This window comes from Mesoplodon mirus, assembly GCF_964341445.2.
Source record: "Mesoplodon mirus genome assembly, chromosome: 17".
NCBI lineage: Eukaryota > Metazoa > Chordata > Mammalia > Artiodactyla > Ziphiidae > Mesoplodon > Mesoplodon mirus.
In genome coordinates this window covers 75,172,011-75,199,607 of record NC_138993.1, presented here as the reverse complement: position 1 = coordinate 75,199,607, position 27,597 = coordinate 75,172,011, and the positions used below count along the sequence as shown (strand labels likewise).

At 40.4% G+C, this 27,597-nt stretch overlaps 1 protein-coding gene across 1 annotated transcript in view; it reads right to left on the bottom strand.

The window, feature by feature from the left end:
• Window positions 1–27,597, bottom strand: part of MYO16 (myosin XVI) — a gene marked incomplete at both ends in the record, with an annotated part of 418,949 nt that overhangs the window by 129,773 nt on the left and 261,579 nt on the right. The window contains 3 exons of the mRNA XM_082602366.1: window positions 2,503–2,678; window positions 7,313–7,388; window positions 26,929–27,129. Coding sequence (XP_082458492.1) covers window positions 2,503–2,678; window positions 7,313–7,388; window positions 26,929–27,129 — 453 coding nt within the window. The remainder of the gene's footprint in view (window positions 1–2,502; window positions 2,679–7,312; window positions 7,389–26,928; window positions 27,130–27,597) is intronic.

Genomic DNA, 27,597 nt, shown 5'->3' with positions numbered 1-27,597 from the left:
CCTTTCAAGTCCATGGCTGTCACTAACCTGCATCTACTTTAATTTGAGAATAGACAGATGTTGACTTGCTTGGTGGTACAATAAACTCACCCTGGTATCCTGATTGTATTACTAATTGTGCATGTTATCATGAAATGTAGCATACTCTGGGGTAAAAGGGTACTATTGATATTTTACATTACAAAGATTTGATGTTTTAACAATCACTGGTTTGTTCCATAAGTTTAACTATAATCAGTGTCCTACTCATTTTTTCTTTCCCTTCCTTTTCTTTTTCTTTTTTTAATGACTAAAAGGGGTTAGTAAATTACTTGCCTGTGAAAAATGACAGTAGACTGTTTTCTTCAATAAGTAGTTATATATAGCTCTTAAAAGAAAATAATTCATACGTAGCAAAGATTAAATGATAATGCAGATAAGTCAGTGAAAATGAAGCCAGTGGGTGAAGAAAGAAAGGGCAGAAAGTAATTAATTAAATCCCACCAGGGGTTAAAAGAAACCTCAGCCACTAATGTACTATTACATTTCACAAAATCATACAGACTGAGACCAACAGATCTATCGATCCAAAATCATTTATCTTAAAATAAAAGGTCTCAGTAGAACAAAAAATTTGATGAAACATTCTTGTCAATATGGTGCTATTGCTATCATGGCAATAGCTCATTTCCTTCCGTTCAGATGAACTGTCAAGCTGAAAAGATCAATTGTAACTGACAAGGGAATGGAAAACGAAGCGATTGGTGTGAGATCAACTTGTTTTCTACAAACACAAAGCCAAACGTGATGCTCAGTTGAGGGTGGGTAGATGGCTACCCTGCTGGTCACAAGGGTGGGTGTGCAGGGGTGAGGACCCTCAGAGGGAAGAGAGGAATGGAACACTTAAGGAAAAATCAGAATAAATAAATCTTCATCCCTTGAAATTGAACACTCAATTTCCCTTTCTGGGTGGAGGAACTGCTGTGAATTATCTCGCTTTTGCAGTCCTTCAGGGAAAAGACTAATGGCATCTATGCCTGGTAATGTTTAATAATTAAGGTTAAAAATTACAGTTTGGAGGTGTGTGGCTATTTCTTGCTCATGATTTCCAGGATGATTGAGAAAGGAAGGGCCAGAAGTTTCAGCGAAACCACCAGGAGTAGAGATTGAGCTTTTACAAGGGGAACACTTTGTCCTTTGTACGTAAAAGATGCCATTTTATATGCAATGAGATTGAATTCCTGTGATGGTCCAGTTCTGGAACAACTATATCAAAGGATCCTTAAATCTAGGGTCTAATGGCTAAACACACACACACACTCAGGAGCACACACACACACACACACACACACATTTCTAATACGCTACACACATTTCTGCCATTCTTCTATAATACAGTTGATTTTAAGTATGCTTTTATTTTAATTGGTAAGTTAAAATGCATTTCAGCAAGCTACAATTACTGAATTTCTAAGATTGATTGTACTGGACACCTTCCCAACCATATTTCTCATTTTTTAAGAGTTTTTGTAAAGGCAAGCAAAACAAACTGGGCTACAACTGGGCACTGAATTCATAAACTTAAAACATTTCAGTTTGAAACAACTCTTCACTGAATTTTTGGTTCTATTTTACAAATCGTCAGAATCTTTAGGTTGTAAGTACAACCACGCTGGTGTGGGACAAATGCCCATTAAATAGTACAGATGAAACTATTTGCAGGGCAGGAATACAGATGCAGACGTAGAGAATGGATGTGTGGGCACAGGGCAGTGGGGGTGGGGTTGGATAAACTGGGAGATTAGGTTTGACATAAATACACCACCATGTGTAAAACAGATAGCTAGTGGGGACCTGGGGTATAGCACAGGGAGCTCAACTCGGTGCTCTGTGGTGACCTAGAGGGGTGGGATGGTTGGGGAGGGAGGTCCAAGAGGGAGGGGATCTATGTATACATACAGCTGATTCACTTCGTTGTACACCAGAAACTAACACAACATGGTAAAGCAACTATACCCTAATAAAAAATTAGTATAATGCCGAGATAAATTAAAAATCTACAAAACACAGTGAAAACACTCTAGGACCTGAAAAATACACTATGCCTATATGTGAAACTACAATTTATTGTTTAGAGACCTAAAGCCTCTGAAGTGATTAATATCAACAGAATAAGGTAGCTAAGTTTATTCCCTTTAATCCTACTGTCTCTGAAGTTACCTCCCATTCATCAAAAAGACAGTCACAGAGATGAGATGTAAAAAGGATGCTGCACAGACAACAAATAAAATGACTGATACTCTATTTGCTATCAAATTTTCACTCCACTGCACTTTCTTATAACTGTCCTCCCTCAGAGGGTTGTACTTTAGGTAAGCAGTCTTTCCTTTAATTTTTTCAATTAAAATATCAATTTATTTCCATTAGCATTGAGGACTGTGCTTTTTTTTCTTTAAAAGAAGAAGCAAATGTGCTAATAAGCAAACTTCAAAACAACCAGACACGAATCATAAAAACTCCTACCTTACTAAGTTCTAGATAATTCCTGTTTTCTCCAATCATTGAAGAAGCTGTCCTTTTCTTACTGAGCCAGGCAGATTTATGTCCTCTGAATTTAAAAGAAGGAGAAGAAGGTACGAGGGCTCCTGTTGGTGACAGTTTCGACTGGAACAAATGATTGATCATGACATTTTCACTAGCTAGGAAATAAATAAATGAATATTGTAAGCGGCATTAACATCGTAATTCACGCAAGCATTAAGCTCACACGTCATCCGAGCGTTCTAACCACTAAAACATTCTGAGCGGGGAGGGAATTTAGGAGTCCACCTTTCCTTTTGCCTCTTTTTTACTTTCCCCACTAACTCATCACGCTGTGTGATGAATTCTGACCTTTTTTGCCCTTGGTCCAGATCCCATGCTCTCCTGTCCCCCACCTGAGCCCTGAATCCCTTGCTCTTGAATTGAGTGGCACTTACTGCTCTCCTAACAGCCAGAACAGGATCGGACCTGCTCAGACCTAAGGGGCCTCAGTGCACTTGATCAAGTCATGAAATGGTTCTGGTCGGCAGCTCTCCAGTCCAGGAAAATAACTGCCAGGGACACACGGCCCCAGGAAGAGCCCCTGTCTCATTCGGCTGTCTCAGCTGTTAGGGGGAAAAGTGCCTCTTTTTCTGATCCAGTTAAGCTGGAAAGGTGAAAGCAAGTTGATATAGTAGATGTTAGGTTATAAAAATTCTAGTAATTCTGGGTCCATATGTCTTTCTTGACACCTCAGGGAGAAATGGGCTCGTGAATGGACGGACACACTTGAATAGCAAAGTGAAAACCATGTCTGTGACAGTTAAGGATCTAGAAGGCATGTTTCTTGGGTTACTTCTATCTGTATGTAGACAGTTTTTAAGCCTTAATTTCCTTTTCTGCAAAATAACCACCCGAGTACCTCCTCTGTGGATTCCTGCAAGATTAAAGTGTGATGTAACATGCATAAATCATTCAGGATCAGTCTTAGCCCATCGGACAGCTGGCAGCGTTTAGGAGCAAAGTGGTTTAGTTTCCACCATTTCTGCACTCAGATTATTTTGTTTGCCCAGCTAATATATTAGCAGTGCCTTCAGTGAAAAGGAGCTATATGAATAAACAAATAGGGATCTAGGAGGAGGGTCAGAGAAGGGAGATACAATTATGGATTGCAGGAAGGCAAAAAGGAGCCCTGTGGTGTGGGCTGGAAATTATAGGTATCACAATAATATACAGCAATATATCTATCTATATCTATATCTATATATACACACACACATATATATGTAAAATCTATGCTTATATCTTAAATTTTCTAGTTCTGAAAGGGTCTAAAAGCAATGACACCCCAGTAGCAATGAGCTCACCCTGCCCCCATTTCTTAGTGATTCTTAACATCATTCACTTCTAAAATAAATCAAGTCTTCTTGGATAAGTGGCCAATTCTGGATCTGAGGCAAGCTAGAAGATCCTAGAACACTTTGGAAAGCCAGAATGTAAGAAAGTGTCCCAAAAGACACGAGAATCTTTCAAAAGGACATAGGAACTAGCTTGGAGGGGTTCTCACTGGCCAAGTCTTGGGCAATTTTAGTATCAAAATAATGACAAAACTGGGCTTCCACTTCTTAAAATATTAATGTCATGAAGAAAAAGGAAAGCTGAGGAAATGTCCCAGATTAAAGAAGACTAACAAGAAATGGCAAGTAAACTCAGCAAATGGTCCTGAATTGGGGGAAAAATCATTATGAAAGACATTAGTGGGATAATTGGTAAAGTGTTACATAAACTCTGAATTAGATATTGGTATCATATCAATGTTTAATAGTCTGATAATTTACTGAGGATATCTACGATCATGTCCTTGGTCTTAGGATAGGGACCAAAGTATTTAGGCACAAAGACATTTTTGGCCATTCTCCAGTGGCTCAGAGAGTGTGCGTACATACACACACACACACACACACACACACACACACACACGGAGATGGAAGGAAGGAGAGAGGAAGAGAGAAAAGGAGAAAGGAAATGAAAAAAGTCAATCTGGGAAAAGAGCATACGGGAGTTCCTTGTACTAATTTTGTGACTTTAAGTTTGAAATCATTTCAAAACAAACAGTGAAAAAATAAACATATAATACCATGGCCTATTTAACTTAATGAAAAATATTATTTATATTTCTAGCTAGTCTGTGGATGGATGGAACCACAGATAAATAGTGCAACTTGATACTCCCATAACTGGGGAAAAAGGCTTTACTACATCTATAAACACTAGACATAACTATGAACCAAAACATGTAACTGACCTGTTTCTGTCCTTTCTCTGGATCACACACCCAGGCTGCATGAAGGTAAAGCAGGGGTAGTGTCACCCTATGATGGAGGTGCCATCAGGCCTCAGCCCTAACAGTAGAGCCTGGCCCATAAGCTGAGCCAGTGGGAGGTGAGAGCAGGTTCCTCGGCACATTAAAAAGAGAAATTCGGCCATCGTGTTGTCACCTAGAGTCTGAGAAGGAAGTCCCTAGCAAAGAGACAGCTTTGGCCTCCCTTCCCTATTTCTAGGAGTCACTTGCTGCAGGCATTTTTCTTCATGTCACCCTGTATACACTTTGCAATGGGAAGCATCCCTCTCTGGGCTCTAGACACAACGCACTGGGCGCCTTTCTGCCCGTAAAACGGGCTGAGCTAACTGAGGTGCCCACAGTCTATAAGCAGGTATGCAGAAATGCCAACAGCATCATTGACAATAAATAGTAAGATCTCCTCTACTTATAAGTAGACTTAAGAATCTGGACTTTACTTGCTTCTTTCTGAGTCAAGTGGACTTGATTTCTCATCTTGGGCATCAACGAGGGCAGTGTCTGTGTGAGCTGTGCCACCCAGCTCCCTGTCTGCACTGGTCAGGGGTGTCACAGACACAGCTGGATTTGTAGGTATCCTGCACCCTTCCTCACCTGGGAGCTTTTGCATAATATGAGAATTGAATCAGATGCTGTAAGCAGAGTACTCAGCAAGGTGCCTGGAAACAGGAATTATTCCTATTATCTATAAATTATGCTTGCTTTTAATAACTATTTTCAGTGTCAAAACATTCCATAGATTCATAAAATACTACCACAACCATGCATCTTTGCTTGTGTGATAGAACGGGTGAGCAACTGTGGCCTGTGGGCCAAATCCAGCACATTGCCTGTTTTTGTAAATAAAGTTTTATTGAAATACAGTCACATCCATCTGTATTGTCTATGGTTGCTTCCTCATTATAATAGCAGAGTTGAGTAGTTGCAACAGTGAACTTATGGCTCGCAAAGCCTGAAATATTTATTCTCTAGCCCTCTGCAGAAAATTCTTCGCACCTCTTATATGAACATAGAAGGGCACATTGCAAATTTTGTCCTCTTGTTCAGATGTATGTATAGTCTAAAATATTTAGAATAAAATAAGATTTGCTTCTTTTCTCTTGGCACTTGTTAGCAAGCATACACAAAAGAATGACTTTAAGATATAGGGACTCTGTTAAGATAAGCAGAATTGCAATATCTGAAGCCATCATGTTTTCTTTCTAAATACATATTCTGTCACCATGAAATACAAAAAAAAGGAGGCCTAGTGCCAACTTTGAAAACATGCTGTATATTAGTTCTTCATAAAATACATGGATTTTATGTATGTTATAAAATTTTAAGTATGTTATGAATGAAAGTCCAAATATTTGAAAACTAGAAGATATTTCCAGTGATAATCAAGAAGATCAATTATCTCACTTCTTTCTTTTTACACAGTATTATTCCAAGTCCATGTTTTTATCATTAGTTTCAGCCTTTAAGAGAACTCAATAACCATACATTCTGAGAGGCAAGCAGAGTCATTCCCCATGAAAAGCAATATACTGCAACTCTACTATTTGATTTAAGGTAAATATATTCCTCCATCCGGAAGTGATATGGGTGTCTTATTTCCAGCTCAAAGGCATCCAACTATTTCATGAAAGGTTATGATATGCTTCTTTTCCCAGGGATGATAAATGGCTCCATCTCACTTAGAGCAACTTAAAGCACAAGGATGATACATTTTAATTCGCTGAAGAGGTTATTAAGAAAATGTGAATCACTGCAGAACTGCTATTAAGAAAATAGTTACTAGAGGAGATAGAACTATAAATATATGTAAATTTATAGATGTATATGTAAATATATATATATATATATATATATAATTACTCCACATATAAACCCAGTACATCATTTTACATATAGTATAGAATTATAGATATATGTATAGAGATATGTATATAAAGTACTAAGGTTCACTAAGTAGATGTCACCTATAAATTTATATGGATATATACATATATGCATGTGTGTATGTATATATCAATTTGTACCCTCATTTTACTTTGTAAGCATTAGTTTTTTATAGCTGAAAGTACACAAGAATAAAATACCACCCTCAGATGTGCTCCAGAGTTATCTTAAGTAATGAAAATCACCCTGCTGTAGCCTAAATAACTGTGGAAGCCATATGCACCTTCATCAGTCTTCACACAAGAGCTTCTTTACATTCACACGCCAAACTGGTAAAGGTGTCTTATATTTCTATCTGCTAAAAGCTTAGTTAAATTATGGTTTCTACTAGACTCCAAATTAAATTGTAACCAGTGTGTAGCATGGCAAGATCCATTCCTTATTATTCTGGGCATTAGAACACAAAAGATAGTTCAATTAGCCTTAGCTTGTGGCATATTTTATAGGACCATGTTCAGAGACAGAGACATAAAGTATGTGTGGCATTTTAACCGTACGGGGAAAACTTACTTTTCATTACAAATAGAAGATTCTGTGAAAGGGAGTCTTTATTTTTTTCAATTGCTCCAACAATTTCATACATTACCTGTAATAAAAGAAAGTGGCATAATTACTAATGGTTAAACATGACCATGAAAGTAATTTCCTTTAAAGAATAACTTGACTCAGAGGCAGTTTTAAATTATTCATAAGAGCAGTGTCTTCAGGTCTTAGAGTTCTCGCTACAGGCAAGTTCAAAGCTCCCATTCCCAGGCTCTCCTTCTGCACATGGAGGCGGAAACGCCTCCTCTGCTCTGATTGCCGGAGCCCTTCTCCAACTGCGAGTTTAGGAGAAAGGGGTGCTGACTCACAGCCATCATAACATGTTTATTCTGAAAAACCCTCACCTGCTCATAAAACTCTCTAAACCAAGTAGGAAGACTTCATGACACCTTGGAAGGGAAGGAAATGAGGCATCAGTTTGAAAAATGGAGTGCTGTCTTTATTAAAAAACTTAAAATAGAGCTACCATATGATCCTGCAATCCCACTCCTCGGCATATATCCAGAGAAAACTCTAATTCCAAAAGATACATGCAATGCTCACAGCAGCACTATTTAAAAGAGCCAAGATATGGAAGCAACCTGAATGTCCACTGACAGGTGAATGGATAAAAGCGATGTGGTATATATATATACAGTGGAATACTACTCAGCCATAAAAACGAATTAAATAATGCCATTTGCAGCAACATGGATGGACCTAGAGATTCTCATATTGAGTGAAGTAAGTCAGAGAAAGACAAATATTATATGATGTCACTTATATGTGGAATCTAAAAAAATGATAGCAAATGAACTTATTTACAAAAGAAATAGACTCACAGATGTAGAAAACAAACTTATGGTCACCAAAGTGGATAGCGGGGGGGAGGGGCAGGGGGAAGAAATAAATCAGGAGTTTGTGATTAACAGATACACACTACTATATAGAAAATACTAAACAACAAGGACCTACTGTAGAGCACAGAAAACTATACTCAATATCTTGTAATAACGTATAATGGAAAAGAATATGAAAAAGAATAGATATTGAACAGATGTGTACATATATACGTATGTATGTGTAACTGAATCACTTTGCTGTACACTTGAAACTAACACAACATTGTAAATTAACTATACTTCAGTAAAAAAAAAAAAGCGTTCCTTTGGATCATTTAAGCAGTGAATAAAATCTGAAGTCCTTAAAACAAAGAAAACTCAGGAAACAATTAATTCTGGATTATTCAAAGAACAGTTTTTTTTTTTCTGTCACAGTTTACTTACGAACATATTTAAATGACTTTATTGTCTGGTTTTGCTGGTATTCCCATCTGGTCTGGGAGACTTGATTTTTGAAGAGAGACGTGGTTTTATTGTCTCTCTCAGCCTCAGCCAAGTGTGAGCTCCAGACCAGGACTGACCCCAAGGAGGGCAGCTGGTCAGTGATGTCTCTTTGCTCTGCATCACCATGAGGGAGTGTGGGTGGTTAGACCAGTGAAGGTGATAATCACCCGACTCCTTCGGGAATTTTAACTGGATGGCCCAGAGGAGATTGTCTCATTGGCAGCAAGATGGAACTAGACAGAAAGAATCCACGAGAAAGAGGCTGAGTGGCCAGTGAGAGGAAGCTGGAAAAAGGCCAGATGACCCTAGTGAGTCTTGGTTCCTACCGGGTTTTCAAGTTTCAATACCTAACTGTATCATCCATACAATAAAGCCTTGCTGAGATTTTATTCTTTGCTGCCACAAGAGCCTAAATGGCACAGAAATCCCAAGATACCCTCCAGATTCCCAGAGTTTCCAACATGAATTTGGATCAGAAGACTGCTTGAGCTAAGAGGCAAACAACTAAACAACTTTAAGATACTTCTCAATCATTATCTAATTATCCAGTTTGCCCCTAGGCCAGAACATGGCTTGCCAATATTAAAATGCAAGCTATATATCATGTTACATATTACACATTGTTGAATATAAACAATTTTTACATCATCTAGAGCAGTGGTTCTCAACCAGTGATGATGGTGACACTTTCAGTGCCTGGAGTCTTTTGTGTTTGTCACAACGGAAGGGTTGGAAGGACAGGGATGCTACAAGCATCCTACAGTGCCCTGGACAGCTCCACAGTGAAGAAGTAGCTGGCGCCCAATGACCATCGGATTGGGGTTGAGAAACCTTAACCTCGAGTTTGGCTTCTGCATGTCTTCCTGTATTAGAGACAGCAGTGCCCAGAGACCACAGACACCCAGCTAAGCTGCTCTGCATCTATATGGACTTTGGCAGGTTATTTAATGTCCCAGAGCTGATCCTCCAATGTAGGGTCCTACTCTGTATGGTTCCAATCTATAACTCTAGCCTCTTCTTTTCACGGGTGTCTGATGATTCTGAAGTAAGCACACACACACACACACACACACACACACACACACACACACAGTTGGACTACCTGATTTTTTCTAAATACATTCCTTGCCTGTCTTTGCTCCTGTCATGCCTTGCTTTGTGATGGGCCTTCCTCCTGTACCTTGAGGGAGTGACTATGGACTGCTCAGCTCTGTCTCTGCGGCAACAAGCAAAATGCTTTGTCCACTGGGCAGATTCATTTACTATTTGGTGAAATGAACAAAAAGGTTTCGTTATATTGTGACCACATATAGCATAACATCGTGTTGCCCCTTTTTATTTAAGATTATGTCGATGAGTCTTTCATTATCACAAGATCATGTGCTCTGGGAAGTCCTCATGAATGGCATCCTGGTTGTACTTGGATAGTTAGACAAAAAGCTAAAGGTCTCCCATTAAAACTAAAGTTCAAAACCTCCCAGTTGGAGACACCAGCTGGAGAAGTTACGTGGAAAAGATACTTAACAAAATCCATACAAGTGCAAACACTCAAGAAGGGCAGTTTGATGCTTGTAGGAAGCATGGAGTTGGGCAAAAGTTTTTACTTCATATAAAATTAATGAGTCTTGAAGCAGGTGAGCTTAATTATTTTGTGACAATGGGAAAACTGCTTTAGCTCTTTGAGTCTTTCTTCATGTGTTAAATTAATATTCTGCAAAGGCATTCCAAGTTTAAGAGCTTCTGAGCCTATTCCTAAGACATGGTTGATTACAGTACTGACAGGATTTGAGTTGACAGCTCAACAGAAGTATTAGACATTACCCCCCAAGATAGCTTATTTTATCATAATTAATACAATAATGCTAACGACTATGTGTTACATAAACTTGGCATTAGTGGAATGCTAACACATGGTTCCATATCATGTTTTTTTTTTTTTTCCTGGTCCCAAATCTGGAATCAAATATTTCCTCAAGGAGCCCTTTCATATTTTATAGGAAAATTGAAATTAGAGATCTAGAGGTGCACAATAGCATAGTATTATCAAGCTAGTCAGGGTTTCTAGGACTTTTCAGGGGACGAGCTGAGAAATACATGCACACAACACACATATGTGTGCACATACATCTGAGATGGGTTTATTTTTTCTTTTTAAGGGTAAAATACAATCTGTTTCCAGACTTGGTCATTTAACCATGATGATTTCCTCAATCCAATAAAGTTTGGTATTGGCCTTGTCAAAGGCAACTAGAAAATCGAAATAAATGATATCCACTCATGCCCGTTTATTATGTCCATAGATAACCTGCTCCCATCCCCTTTAAATACTTCTTAAACTTTTAATTCTGAGATAATTATAGATTCACAGTTGTAAGAAATAACACCGAAAGAGCCGGTGGACCCTTTACCCCATTCCGGCCAATGATAACATCGGACAAAACCATCACCAGCAGGATATTGACATCAGTGCAGGGAAGACTCGGGACTCTATTTCATATGTGGTGAATTGAGGTCATTTGTGTTTTGTGAGGAACTGGTCCAGTTCATCTAAGTCATCAAATTTATATGTGACGGTTGTGTGTAGTATTTATTCCCTTTTGATCTTTTTGTTGACTGCAGGGTCTATATTCATATTTCCTGTTTTATTCCTGATATTAGCAATTTGTGTCTTTTCTCTTTGTCATTCCTTACTAGAGGTTTGTCATTTTTATGGTTATCTTAAGAGAACCAACTCTTTGTTTCATTGATTTTCTCTAGTTTTAAAAAAATTCCACGCATTTTGCTCTCGGTTTGCTCTTGGATTGCCTTTCGTTTGCTTGTTCTGGGTTTATCTTACTTTCCTTCTTCTAGGTTGTTGAGGTGGAAGCTTGGATTACAGACTTGAGACTTTCCTCTTTTCTAATATGTGTATGTAGTGCTATGAATTTTCCTCTAGGCACTGTTGTAGGTCTGTCTCAAAAGTCTGATATGTTGTACTTTCATTTTCATTCAGTTCAACATATTTTTGAATTCCCTTGAAACTTCATTTTTGATTTATGGATTACTTAGAAGGGCATTTTTTAGTTTCCAGATATTTGGAGATTTTCCTGTTATTTTTCTCTTCTTGATTTTGAGTTTGAGTCCATTGTGATAGGAAAGCCCCAGTCTGTATAATTTCAATCCTTTGGAATTTTAGGTTTGGTTTATGGCCCAGAATATAGTCTTCCTTGAAGCATGGACTTGAAAAGAATGAGTATACTGCTTTTCTTGGTTTACACATCTATAAATGAGCAGATCCCATTGGTTGATGGTGTTGAGTTCTTCTACATCCTTTCTGATTCCCCACAAAGCTGTTCTATCAATTGAGAAGAGGACGTTGAAGTTTCCCACTTAACCTTCTGGTTAGCTGACCTCCTCTGAGAGCACTCAGCAGGGGAAGAGAGGCATAGCCTCATTACTGTCAAGTGGAGAATTCGGGGTCCCCGCTCAACCTCCTCTGACACAGAAGAACGGGGTATTCTCATTGCCGCTGGGTGGTCAGGAGCTCTGGGTCTCCACTGGGTCTCCAGGCACACTTCCCTGGCTGCAGGGTGAGCAGGTGGAAGGGGTCGACGTGCCTCTCTACTGCTTCCTAAGTGTGCGTGGGGAGAGGGGACCTGCGGTGGGTTACCTCTGGGCAGTGGCGAGAGTCCTGACCTCCCCCCACTCCTCTGACATCATCCCCTCCCCCCAGCAAGGAGGTGGTGGCACAAGACAAATGCAGAAACTTCGCACAATACTGAAATCTGAACTGTGCCTAAGTATTTCAAAACTGCACATTCTAAAAAGGCGCACTGTCATTTTAATAAAGGTAACTAAAAGATTTTGGGCTTTATTTTCACTTAAAACAATTATAGCAAACGAGCTGGCCACAGTTAAAAAAAATATATAATCTGGATGATGATAACGCACACACTTCCTTTTAGTCCTAAGTTAACACGAGGGCTAAAAGTTAATTTTCAGAAGAAGACATGAATAGAAAACCAAAAATCTAACTCCATGATCGCTCGTGTCAAATCCTTGGTAGATCCTCACTTTCTACAGAAAGATGTCCACCTCACTGAATACAATCCTTTGACATATGGACTATTTCCAGGTGCTCCCCTTTCTTTTTAGAAAAGTCTTTCCAGCTTCACCAGCTGCCAAAGACGAGTCTACTTCTCAAGGTCCACATCTAGGTAGGAGGCATCAAGCTGTATTGGAAAGAGGACCAGCCTTGCATGACAGCTGCCTTTTGGGCTCCAGCTTCAACCAGTTCTGGTGCCTGGTAGGTAAGGACATCAAGGTACTGAGCCTTCCTGATTTCTCGTCTCCAGAACATGGATGGTAATGTCAACCTCACTCTCTCTCTCTCTCTCTCTCTCTCTCTGGGTGATTTTGAAGATGCATGAAAAAGTATGTTAGTCCTAGTTTTTCATAGTACCTACCGTTTTCTAATCAGCAACCCCCATATCTGCTCTAACGCTCACCCGTACCTTCCTCTCACCCCTGTTCCAGAATATTTTTACATTACCGTCCCGAGAAGGACTCACGGAGTCAGCTATGCTATCTAACCATGAGGCTGCTAAATGAGCTGCCATCGGAAAAGGACGCTATCATCCTGTAGCTGTAATGCCATCAGTGAAAATTCATTTATTACTTTACAAAGAAATTGCTTCCGAATAAAGCCCATCTCCCTGGAAGAGTAAAAGCACATTACACTCACCAGCCACCTAGCGTCAGCCTCCGGACCTCACGGGGACCACTAGCCTGGAGAGGCACTAAGGTTGCATAGAAGCCACGGATGCTACAACACTGAGTGGGAAAAGGCCACCCCATTGGGCTCCTGGTGATTCAAAGGTCAGTGAGCCTCAGAGCCTAGTTAAATGGACAGAGGAATCTGTATGAATGGGAAAACAGCAAGGAGAAAAACTCAATGTACCCTAGGAATCCCCCTAGCTCTGTGAGTCTGTGATGCCAGGGCGACAGATAAGGCCTGTCCTGCCTCAGCTGTGCCACTCGGGAGGGACGTAGCGGGCACTGCTGGAACGGCAGGAGCAGGGTTCAGGCATGGGCCTTTCCAGGTCACTCAGGACAGTTCCTCTGTTCTCAGCCCCACTCCTCCTTTTCTTGCTGGTTTATTGTTTGGGGGATGAAAGGAGACAAAACCTGAAAGTCACAAAAGATAGAGGCCAGGATAAATGCTCTATTGCCCCCTCTGTCTTTCCATAACTGAAACTCAGGTTTGTTTGTTTGTTTGTTTTCCTCTTAAGGACTCATGCTATAAGTGACAACATCCCTAATGCATGTAACAGAGACATTTATATGCATACAGGTCCATACAAATCTTAAAGGAAATTGTCATGTAGTCAAAGATTTCCTTTGGAATGATTCCATTCAATAAAATGGCTCCAAAGGAAATTTAGCATTTTCCTCATGTTTCAGCAGTTAGCACACGCATCTAAATGCTTTGGTGAGGGTGCCGAGTGAGAAGGGTGTAATCTAGGGAGCCGCGGCCACGCGCTCCCTTTCTGGATGTACTCGCTGTAACCCTCCGGAACTGCAATACATACAATTAAAAGAAAAATTATGTTCGCTGTATATAAAAACGGGGGTGATAAAACTTTCGCCATGGGTGTGAATCACAATCCATCAAGATACGTCGTCTCCTGAGTCCACAAAGAAAAGTTACAAAAGGCCAAACCACATGCATTGTCTGCCCAACTGGAGGCTGTCAAGCTCAGGTTTGGCTCAGCTCCAAGGAAACTGAAGTGCAAGCGTGAGTGAGGTCCAGGGAAATGGCTCCATCCACCACCTCTGATTTTAATTCCCTGCATTAAAGCTAGAGCAGCTGGCTTACTCCACCTGGATAAGGAAAGTATGGGGTCTGCCCGAGCTGGGGCCTAACATCCTAACGTCTGTGGTCTCAGCCCCGCTCCAGGAGCTGGCACACAGGAGGAGGGCAATGCGAGGTCAAGGAAGGTGTGCCAGTCTGCCGTGCTCCCACCAGCTGCCCTCAGCTCCACTCCCCGTAGAACAGTCTTCTTCCTTCCCATCTCCAGCCTCAGAGGACGCAGCTGCTTCACACGTCTCCGGGTCACCTCATTGTCTCCCATCTGTCTCAACTTTTCCTGTGGGACCTAATCCCTGTCCTCCTTTTCTTCTGCTTGAAAATTTGGAGCAGTTCCTTTTTCAGGCTAGACCCCGGCTGACCCCCACCAGCCCCAATTTCTCGCCCTGTCTATTCCTGTCTTGGTGCTGACAGCTCAGCTGCTTCTACCTGCTCTGCAGCTCAACAGGACAAGGAGAGATACCGTGTTCATCACAGTTCAGAACACCTGACGAGAGATAATGAAGCTCTTGAAGGTATGACGGAAAGCCAAGGGAGCAAGGCAGTCCTAGAAGGGCGGACAGATGGATGCACACAGAGCGATAAAAACTCCTAGTTCTGAGAAGCCTGAGGGTGCAAGGAGATAGCATCGCAGCCCGTGAAATGAACCACATGCAGCGAGCGGGGCGGGGGGGTCTCAGCATACCTGCAGTGAGGCCTCACAGGTTAGAGAAAAAGAAATGGAAACAAATAGAGCATGGCACTGTAGGCTAGAAACGGAAATGTCACAACCAATGCTCCATTCAGGACAGAATCAGGAAGCCAACAGGAAACCACCTGAGTGGGAAAACAAGGGTGAAGAATTCTTAGGAGGGCCTTTTGTGGCATCACTTGGGGATTCGCTACCTAGCCTTCCTGTGTCTTCTCTGTCCTTCCTTCTGCTACTGGGCTGAGACGTTACTCAGAGTAAACATATAAAACACTGCATTAGAATGAGAGCCTTTTCCAGAGTGGACACTCTACCTTGCAAGGCAAAATGTAAAGGACAAACTGAATTGCTAATTATAGTATCACCTAATTAATGTAGCTCCGATGTGGAAATCTGTATTTCCATGTGGTTAAGTGCTAAAAGTTCAACTTCCTCTAATGAAGCTACCCTCAGTGATAATTGAGGCATTTCAGGACATCCCAGACTACAGCATGGACGGCTTACGTGTGCTTCTGGCAGCACTGATATTTCCTTTATATGTGTGTGTGTGTGTGTGTGTACATATTTCTCTAAGTACAGTATTTGACTTGGACATCTCTGTCTATCTATGGGTCTATGGATCTATTGCTCTCACACCAATTTGAAGGCACAGCAGTGATTGCTTTATACAGCAGGCAAATAGGGCCATAAATACTTTTACACAGTTTCCAACACCTAAACCAAGAGGGAGGAGACTTCATGGAACGCCCTCATACACTTGGACAATGTCCAAGCACTTAGGGAGACACTGGGAACGGGTGATCGACCCCCACTAAGTAGCACAAAGTCAGAAACGGGCAGGAGGATGGGGTGCGTGTGAGGGGAAGGACAGCCCTGCTGCAGGAGGAAGGGCCGCTGTGTGTCAGCTCCAGAAAGTGGAGAGCAGGACATATTACGTTTTTTGATGAACTACAAAGGGTGTGATGAAGTGTCCTCATCTGGTCCACAATCCCAAATTGGGTTACAACCTGCCCAAGAGGCTATATGTGAAGCTGAGAGGAGTGGGGTCCAGTGGAGAGCATCTGTGGGTGAACATCAGAAACAAGGGCCCCAGGGGCGCAGCCAGCTAGGGAGGAGGGGGGAACAGCATCACCAACGGCACGGGAAGGGCCTCAAAGCCCCCCCAGGGGAGCATCTCAGGGACACATGGAAGCACCCAAGCCAGCATCAGCCCTAAACATCGAAAGGAGTTGTGTGCGTGAAGCCATATTGGGATGAAATGAGAGGACCCAGCATAAGAATAAACAGAAAACAGGATGCTCCGGGCAACGGTACAGTGTCTCCTGTGGGGCTGAGGCTTGACGGGACTGGACTGTCAGCTAAAGTTTGTGGTTCTGATCACTATACAGGACCAGAATTTCCTCGTCTCTGAGTTGAGTCCGTGAGCACCAATGAAAGCAAATAAAGGACTTTCTATTACTTAGAAGAGACCAGAAATATCGCTGGAGCTGCCTGGGTTTTTTTCTGGTTAAAAGGAAGGGTTGTCCCAGCTGAATATATTTTAAAAAGTGGTGTGAACCCAAAATAAAAATCGAATCCTGATTACATCTAGCGGGTTGTGCATATTCAACTACCAGGTACACGAAGAACAAGAACTGGTCGATCACCCGTTCCCAGTGTCTCCCTAAGTGCTGGGACATTGTCCGAGAGTGTTAAAACGATCTGGAAGATCTGATTTTTAAAAGAGAAATCAGAGTTTATTCTTCTACCAAAGGAGGTAAACTGGGAGGTAAAAATATGGAAAAGAAAGCAGGCATCACTGTCTCTGTTTCAGGACTATTATTAACAAGTCGAATCAGAATAATCACATTTAATTCTGGACAGTGTCACCAGGGAAACAAGAAGATAAATGAAATAAAAGCAGTTCATATGCCTTTAAGTAAAGATATTCATTCATCCCTTTATTCATAATTCGCATTTCTTCCATCAGTTAGTGTTAGGAGACTGTTGAAGGGACCCAAGAGGGGGAGGTGATGTGACCTTGGGCGCTGGAATAAAAATGAGGGCTATTTGGATTCTAAGGGTAAGTGGGGAGAGAGTAGCTTGTATTTGGTAATTAACTGGGTTTCTGATTTTACCATGAGTTGAAAAGTGGGACAAATACGGCAAATCAATTTTATTTACTTTTTTGAAGTCAGCTGAGAGAGTGTTTGGGAATTTAGTTTAGTTAGCCACTGGATCTGTTAACATGATGATGTCACTCAAGCAGAGATACTAAAAAGTAGACCTGTAGGTGTGAAGCCCACAGAGAAACAGACTGGAGAGACATGGGAGCCATGTCATCTACAAAACTGAATCATGAGAACATATAAACTCCTAGAAAGAGACATAAAATACTCTCCCGGGAATCATCAATATTTACAGAATGGAAGTAAATTCACTCATCAGTCAAATTCATAACCCCCTTCTCCACCATGTTATTTACATGATGCAAAATATAATCCCTAGGAAAGAGGTGGGATTAACAGCTGATAAAAATGGGCAACTTTTGAGATAGACTCTTGAGTTCACTATAGCACATCAGAATGTGGGTAATGATTGGAGTTTAGCAAAAGAAATAAGATCGTTTTCAGTAAATATAAATGGGTCTGATAATTTTTCATGCCTGGTTTCAGCTTTCTATCTGAGGTCTGCTGAAAAATGTCTGGATTTCATGCGTAGTGGTAAATTGATCTCTCTCTTGCATCAATATTTATAAGCAGAGGCTTCTATTTTTTACTTTTCCATTAAGTGATTCCATCTAATAGTTTTGCTTGCTCTCATTCTGATTCACTTTAAGTTGATAAATACTAATCAACAGAGAAAGTTATTAGAAGCACATAGTGTTACTGTTAAGAGTCCTTATCTAGATATCTAGATTCTGGATATGGGCATTGAATTAAAATTACCACAAGTGAAATTTGTGAACATGCTTCATTGGTTCCTTTTAAGGAGAAAAAATACCAATCAACTAACAATAAGATATCAGTATTCTAGGAAATCTAAAGGTCCCTATTTATAAATGTCTGTCAGCCCATGAAGATAAAAGAACCAGTTAAATCTTTGAAAAAAACGGTAAGATTCCCTAAATAAGAGCCTGCATTTTCTCTTCCTAATAAGACTCTGGATAAGGAAACATTTATCAAGTCTACAAAAATGTATTTATGCCAAAGGTGAAACTGATGGAAGAAATGGAGCACAAGAGGCCTGGGGGAGTTCATTTTTATTCTTCTAAAAGTTTTCCCAAGAGGTGAACAAACACAGATGTAAATTAAGCTCTCTTTGTGTGGGTCAAAATATCTTTGTCAAATAACCTTTAATAGTATCAGTTTGGCTTGGACCAGACAGGTTTCATTGTTATGTCTGGGGATTCTGCCTGGAGAAAAGAAAGAGGGAAATAAATGGAAACTTCCTTATTGATGAGTTCATCTCCTTTTCGCGCTGATTTAAAGGTTCACTTTCAGAGTCTTCTTGGGAACACTGTGTCCCCCACCAATCTCTGGAGGGGAAGGCCAGGAGACAAGCTACAGAAGGTGTTCCTGACACAGGGGACACAGGGAAACTGAAGGGACCAAGGTTGCACCCACATATATGTTACGTAAATACGTCTGAGGGCAAAGAGGTCGGCTTTCAACCCTCTGTCACCTAGACTGTACTGCCTCAAGGAGATAGAGATCTCTGCTTCTCAGACGTCTGGGCAACACCATAAATCTCAACTGACATATTTCAAACTTAATGTATTCCACAATAGGGATAGATCCTGTTCAAGGAGAAGGGGAAAAAAGTTCAGGTATTTTATAGACTGGCCACAAATCAGTCTTTTCCACACATCACTCCTATCAGCAATGTTTTAGTAATTGGGTTCCCGGAAAGGCTTGTGGAAATCAGTGACATGGTGATAATGATCAGGGTCTACAGTCTGGGACTAGGACTTTATCCTCCTCACCAGGATGTGATTTAGGAGGATGGAAAAAGAATCTTGATGAATACAAGCAAACCCCATCCACATAAAGACACACCCATGAGCACATTATATGATGGGCTATACATTTTCCTTCTGTTGTAAATTACATCTTGGAATATGTATGTAAATTGCAGGGAGCGCTTCAATTTTCTTAAGGAAAATGATATTGAAAGGACCTTTAAAAATCTGCAGTAAAATTTCACACACCTGTATGCTTGATTAAAATATTAGTCATAAAGCTAAATGGTAAAGAATATAATTTTTTACAAAAATTCTTTTTAATCAAGGCAGCGTTACCCATCACAAAACCCACCTGTATACTCAGTGAAAAACAGAATGTCACATTAACATAAGGTGAAACATTTATCTAAATAGTTTTTCTTTTAATATTACAGTTTCCATAGATCGAGACAATCTCAATTTCCTGCACTTACCTTCCACTGAAGTCTTTCAAGTGTGATAGGAAGTACAAGAAAATACCATACTATCACTTTGGTGGTTACATATTCCTTATCATCTGCTAAAGCGCTATTAATAACATTATGATAAATAAAAATAAATATTCTAACACACTTATAAAACATTTATTTATGCAACGTGAGCATATTTATGACATACAAGAATTAACAAATATCTTTCTTAACTAATCAAGGATATTTACCAATGATTCAATTTGAGAAAGTCAGTTGGACCTCTAATATTCTCAATACAGCCAGTTGATTACGTGATTCCCGAAATATTTCCAGGACTTCGATACTTGTGATTGATGAGTTTAAAATTTTGCCAAATATGGTGGTATTCCTGCATGGGAAGACCTTCAGCAGTTGTTGGGGAAATAGGACTCGCATCTTTGACACAACGTCTCAAAACAGTTGTACCTACACTGATTGCTTGCCCACCACTTACCCTTCAGAACAAGCTTATGAGGTTCATAAGTATATTCCCCTTAATTACAAACCCCATGGGTATGTTAAGTGAGGGTCAGTGTACCCCTCAAAGTCACAGCAATGGAGCCCCAAGTGCCCCAGTGCCTCTTCTCTGTTACACAACACAGATTTCATGACTGAGATAAAAAACACTAAGATTTCAGCACATACCATGGTGGAGAGAGAAAGATATGGAGGTGAGGGGGTGAGAAAGCTGAGACACCGTATTGTGACCTACTGGTCTGTAGTGGGTTGAATGGTGTGCCCCCAAAATTCATGCCCACCCAGAACCACAGAATGTGCCCTTTTATGGAAATAAGACCTTTGTGGAGGTAATTAGTTAAGATGAGGTCCTACTGGATGGGAGGGGACCCTAAATCCAATGACTGGTGTCCTTAAAGAAGAGAAAGGGACACAAAGACACACGCAGAGAGAAAACCTCGTGAAGATAGAGGCAGAGACCTAGGTGCTGTGTCTACAAACCAAGGAACTCCAACTGCTGGCAAGCCCAGAAGCTGGAAGAGAGGCTTCGAACAGATTTCTCTCGGAGCCTGCAGAGGGACCCAACCTGCAGACACTTGATTTTAGACTCTGGCCGCCAGAACTGTGAGAGAGGATATGTTTTTACAGTTTTAAGCCATGCTGGATGGGGGACTTCGTAATGGTGCCCCCAGGAGACTCACACATAACTGTATAATATCTGGTGAACCACTCAACTCCACCAAGGCTTACTTCACTGGAAAACTGACACAGTAATATTTACCAGGAAGGTTGTGGTGAAAATGTTTCCCAGGCACTCTGCAAATTGAACACTGCTAGGTAAGCATCAGGTGTGCTTATTGATGAGGGGAGAGACAGAGCAGGGGAATTTGGATCAGGCCAAGAACTTGGCCTTGGGAAGATGGGTATGATTTGGAAAGAAAGAGGAAAGGGGCATTACAGGTGAGGAAACCATGTGAGCAAAAATAGAGATGGAGAAATGCAGGCGTCATTTTCGAATGGATCAAATGTGTTAAAAGAAAAAAAACCTACAATGCTACGAGTTAAAACTCCTCACTGCTTTTCTAATCTGTAAACATTGACCCAATGAACATGTGCATAGCTTCCTGGGGCTGCTGTAACCAGCAACCACTCTGGAATCCGGCATCCCTGCCCTCCTTCTGGGCTTCTTCAAGCTCCTCGTGGCTCCCGGCCTTCCTTGGCCCGTGGCAGCATCACTCTGGTCTCCACTTGCTTTTCTCTCTCTCAAATCTCCCTCGGCCCCCCTCTTATAAGGATACTTGGCACTGGGCTTAGAGCTCAACAGATAATCCAGGAAGACCTTCTTGTCTCAAGATCCTTGACTTAATTAAATATGCAAAGAGCCTTTTCCCAAATAAGATGCCAGTCTTAGGTTCTAGGCATGAGCCCGAGGACCTGTCTTTTGTGTGGGGCAGGCACCATTCCATTCACTATGATACTTATGGGTTTGGAAACAGAAGAAGGCTAAAACACAGGCATGTCACCTTAGGTAAGAGCAACACCACGAGCATGATTCGTATAAATCATCAAGGCCAGTCATACAATGGGACACTTATGTGAGATCCCAAAAGAATCACTTCATGCCAAAAAAGAAATGATCATAATAAACAACGTTCAGACAAAGACCTTACGATCAGACACCAAAGAAGGTCAAATATGTAAGTGTCATATATTTTATAGCTATTAATCTTGACCTCTGTTTTCATGAATTTAACTTTTATTACTTCAGATTGCTTTACTATCTCTTAATCAATTTCCTTTTCTCACGTTAAAATGTAGGAACTTCAAAATACTACTTCCTATTGGAGTTTAGGAATCACCTTCATGGAAATTCAACTTTCCTAAGAGCCAACCTCTTTTGCCAAATCCTAAGTCTTCTTTCCTTCAAGATTCTTAACTTTAAAAGCCAATAAAATTAGACACACTTCTGGATTTAATGCTTATCCATCATTTAAATCACTAAAAGAAGTTAAAGAGCAATTCCTAAAACAGGTAACCCTATATAAGGTTTAAAATTTGCTAAAACAAATAACAACGATAAAAAACCACAATTAAAAGCTTCTTTAATTCAAATTCATGGTCATTAGTGAGACCCTGTTAATATTTCATGCACAGCCTCATCCCATTTACTTTAAAATATTTCTGTAATGGAGATTGGAAAATACACCACGCTCCTATGAGTAATGAAAAATTCAAATGTGTTTAGGGAAGAACTTCAGCTATAATTTAAATAATGTTGCTTAAACATTTCTAAAAGGACTTCTGAGCCTCTTCTCCAAATGAGATTCAGAAGCATGGCAGGGTCTCACAGTCAGAGCAGAACAGTCAGATGTGCGGGTCTCTGGGGGCGGGAAGCTGGATGTCAATATCATCACCAGCAGTAACGATCGTCCTTCCTATGAGATATGGCATGTTTTTACTAACAAAACTAGGTAAACCAGGCATGGAGGGGCAAGTGATGATAAGAACTCTCTAGCACACCCATCTGGACAAGAGGAGACTACAAACAAACCCACGAACCCCAAAGCCATTGAGGTCTCCTCTGGGATCAACTTGATCATCAAAGCGCTATTCAGGATTGCTCATCCTACTGTCCAAAATAGACCCTGCCTGCTGATTTTAAGCCAATTAGCTCTTTGCCACATCTCCTGATTTATAAAATGCAGAATGTGCTGCTTTCCTTGAAAATGCAATAGCTCAAAATTTAAGTATACAAAGTTACATCTGATGATTAGAATGGCATATGCCTTGACATATTGCCACAAATTACATAGAATCTATACTTTAACATGTGAATGAGTCCTCAGGGAGTCCTTGGGCTAAGACTCTTTAGTACATCTCAGTGAAATGAAAGACTTTTATAAAACCACAAAATTGACTCCAATTATGGAAAATCCTGCTTTAAAATATAAAGGTGCTTTTACAGGAAATTTCGTGATTCCACAGGGCTTTAGCTATGTGGCAACTAATCAACTGGCTTTCTCTGCTTTGCTTTATTGCTATCAGAACTCAGTGAAATGATTCCATTCACACAAACTCCTCATTGTTTTTCCCCAGATTTTCTTAAAACCATTGACATTTTATTAGGTGCTTGTAGAATACTTTTTAAATGCAAACATACAATAATTAGCAAGCAAAACTTTATTCCAAAGCTTGGTACCATTCAGTTTAATGCAATTATCACTTACTGAACATCTAGTATGTCTTCAGCATACAAGACGAACAGACTTACAAGGCGGGTCAGGTATATACCGACTGAAGGTAGCTTCCATGAAACTTACAGAAAAATAATTTTCCAAAATCATTAGTTATACCTTATTGTAATTTTTCAACTAAATCCTATGAATTCAATAAATTATTTTTAAGTATCAAATAATTCATTTATTCATCAAATATTTATTGGTGCATTTTATGTGCCAGATACTCTCCCAGGCACTGGGGATTATCAAAGAATATAGAAACAGAGATACTTGCATAATAATGTGTCCATCAAGAGATGAATGGCTAAAGAAGACATGGTACATATACACAATGGAATATCACTCAGCAATAAGAAAGAATGAAATAATGCCATTTGCAGCAACATGGATGGACCTAGAGATTATCAGACTAAGTGAAGTATGTCAGACAGAGAAAGACAAATATCATATGACATCACATATGTGGAATCTGAAAAAATGATACAAATGAACTTACTTACAAAACAGAAATAGACTCACGGACATAGAAAACAAACTTATGGTTACCAAAGAGGAAGGGGGGGGATAAATTAGGAGATTGGGATTAGCAGATTCACACTACTATATATAAAATAAACATCAAGGACCTACTGTAGAGCACCAGGAACGATACTCAATATCTTAGAATAACCTATAATTCTGAAAAAAAAAATATATATATTTATGTGTAACTGAATCACTTTGCTGTACACTTGAAACTAACACACCATTGTAAATGAACTGTACCTCAATATAAAAAATTCTGACACAAAAGCTTTTGAATTGGAAAGTATTCTAACGTTCTAACATTTGAATTGAAAAGTAAAATAACATGTTATTTTATTATGCAAGTATCTTTGTTTCTATATACTTTAGTAAATTCTTAATATAAAGAAAATATAGATTAAAAAATCTGCACATAGGACTAAAAGATTGCTACTGTTATAAAAAAAATGTAAAGGCTAAATCTCTCAACTCTAAAGGATAGTTGATAATTTCTGAGAATATCTATTTATTATATAAAATCATCCACTGACTTCCTCCACACATCCACTAAGCCATCATATGGCACCGTCCCACCAGAACTTCTCACAAAGGTGTTCCTTGGCCTAAGTGTCCTGTCGAGGCTCCCTTCCTGTTGACCCAGATGACTCTTTTCTCTTCGTTTCTGTGATACTTTTCTTTCCTACTAACATCTTTCTCCCTCTTCTCCATGTGCAATTATACACATTTCCCAAACTATGACTAGGTTTCTAGAAACAGCCAGCCTCCCAGTGTCAAGTATTTTCAGCATCTCATGGGAATTTCCATTAAGAACCTCAAATTCCAAGCATCTAAAGTGGAATATCTTTCCTTCCAAACAGCCTCCTTCTCCAGGATTTCCCTTCTTGGTTGGCCTAAAACAACCTCCATCAGTCAACAGGGTGAGGCCCTCAGGGTCATCTCCAGCTGTGTCCCCTCCCTGGCTCCACACATTCAGTCACTCACTCTTCCCTGGGAATGCCACCACTCTGTCCTGCCGCTCTGGCTCAAACGCAGTCCTTGTTGGAGTGATTCCATTGCCCCCCTTCCTTTCTCCCCAACCTACCTACATCATGTCCTCTGGTTTTCTCACTTCATCCCCCACCCTCTCTAAAAACATCTGATAAGTTAACACTGTCAAGAGGACAAAGTCCCGAGGGTACATGCATATTTATTCATGGTTTCACCACAAACAACCTTCCTAGACTTTTCTCCTACCAACCTCCATGCACTTGACCAAACGTCTGGTACCATTTCCCAACTGCGATATGGGTGGAAATGGTGGAGTGTTAGGTTTATCCTGGTCACTTCCTGTCCTGCAGATGTTGGAAAGTGCGAATATTACTTCTCCCAGACTCCTTTGCAGCTAGGGTCCGCTCGTTCTGCAGCTTCCACCTGTCTGAACTACTGCCCGAGATTTAGAAAGTTGAAGTGGTGGAGGCTACATTTCTGCTGTGTCTGTGTTTTACCTGGTGAGCACGTCCAGGAGATGTTGGTTTTCTCCAGCACTGAAGGCTCCAGGCTCAGCTACTGACTCTTCCTTTTTGAGTGCCGGGGAATGGGCCTCTTACTGGTTTAGGTGGCAGCAGTTACTGGGAGTCAGTACCTGTAGCAGCAGTTTCTCAATCAGGCTGCGGGCTTCCTGATCAAAGACGTGGCCCTAACTACAGAGGGAGCCCTGTCCTGTGGGGTGGTTTTAAGGTCATTTCTGAAAGTTCAACTTAGAGTCCCCTCGACAGTGATTTTCCTGCACTGAAGTTATTTTCTGCTTGAACAGCTACGCAGGATTCTGTCCTTTGCAACTGAATCCAGACAGATGCACGGTTCATTCATTTTCAAAAGCCCTTGTCTTAACTGGGATGTTCCTCCCCCACAGTCTCAGGCAGCTCAGCATCCCCCTTAGAGGCCAAGGTCACGTTTTACCTCCTCTTGAAAATGTTTCTATGCTCTTTTTTGGAGCCAAATACATTCTTTCTTCTTTGTGGTAACAGGGAATTTTGTTAATATGACTAATATTGCTATGAGCAAATTATAGCAGAAGTATTTGTTGACTTTCCTTTTCCTTACTTGACTGTGACACGTTTGAGGGCAAGAAATATGGTTTACTCATCTTTGATCCTCTAGTGCCCTGGGTTTGGCATATAGTAGAGTCTCAGTAAACACCGGCTGAAGTGAACTGAAATACACTGAGAGTGATAGAGTGACTAGGGGTTTCAACCCCTAATAATGTTATTTGTGCTACATCCCAAACAGGGAGGAAAGTCTGGCGGCTACAGACGCAAAAGTGGAAGAATTAACTATAGATGGAAGCTGGATCGGAGATTAAGTGGGATGTGGATGTGAGCATTAAAAGATGGATAAAATTTGACCTTGTGAAGAAGACAAGGAGGATATTTCCAGCTTGAGTGTGAAGAGACATCACGTGTGGGGGAAGGGATCTGCAGGAAAACAGGGAGTGGATTGGAAAAAGGAACCTGAACAGGGGTTTTGCAGAGGAGAGTTGTGGCAGGTAAGCCTTGGAGGAAGTGACAGGGCCCAGCTCAGAGAAGCCTGATAGGAGGCTGGCCTCAGGACTGTGACATGTTTTAGACAGATAAGAGTCGGTCCTTGAAGGATTTGAAGAAGGAAGCATGTTTTACAAAGCTGGTTAGGCAATGGAGAGGGATCAGAGAGTTGCTTTCTTCCTTAGGTTTAGGAAAAGTAATTTAATACTAACAACTATATTGAGGGTAAGTAAACTCAGATGTCCAATGTTTGTTTGGATTTTGAAAATATACCAAATTTTATGGAAGAGCTCTTGTATTAAATCCAGGTCTCTTTTGCTCGTATTAAGTTATAAATAGGGAAACGTTATGAGAAGAATCATACCGCATGCTTCATCACCCACATTCTGAAATGCTAAGTCCTTATCAGGCTTAGGAAAGAAACATTTGGTGGGTTGTTCACCCAGTTTCAATGATCAAAACTCTAAAACATCAAAACCTTTAAGGCTTGCTCTTAAGACCTTTGGCCCATTAGCGCATACCATAAATGGCTCAGTTCTTGGAACTCACCCGTCCTGCGTAATGCATAATGGTGAAAGCTGTGCCTTGGTCTTTGAGGGCGAGGTTCCCATTCCCATCCTTCATGGGGGAGTAAACTGCATTTGTGTTTGAGGATTCTAGAAGACTGTGTAGCTTTTTGGGAAGACTTGGTTCCATTGACCAAATCATTTGACTTTCTTCATCCAATAAAGAGAGAAATCCAGAAGGCTTCTGAAAGTTAAGAAGAGAGAGTATTTTCCTTCTATTACTCAATTTGCTATTTTTGTTATTGCTCATGCATACCACTTACATCCTCATCACGTTCATACAAGCACTGAGAAAATAAATTAGTCTTTATCATCAATACATGTCTATTTTTGTTCATTGCTGTCTCCGCACCACCTAGCAAACCTCTGATGTCGTGTTAGTTCTCAGTAGTATTTATTGATTAGAGGAATTGAAAATAAATAAGTGTATTTTAAAGTCACTAAAACACTGGCTTTGTTGAAATATATATTCTCACCTTAATAAAAATAAAATTTCCAACTACAGAAAAGTTGTATGTTTTCTTTCTGGTATATAGACTTACCTATTTATAGGTAAAAATGCAAGTTTCACCCTATACTTAGTATGTCTTTTCATCTCATTTTGGGGGGTATCAAAGAGGAGTAGCAGCAGAAATATCCACTGACATTTCCA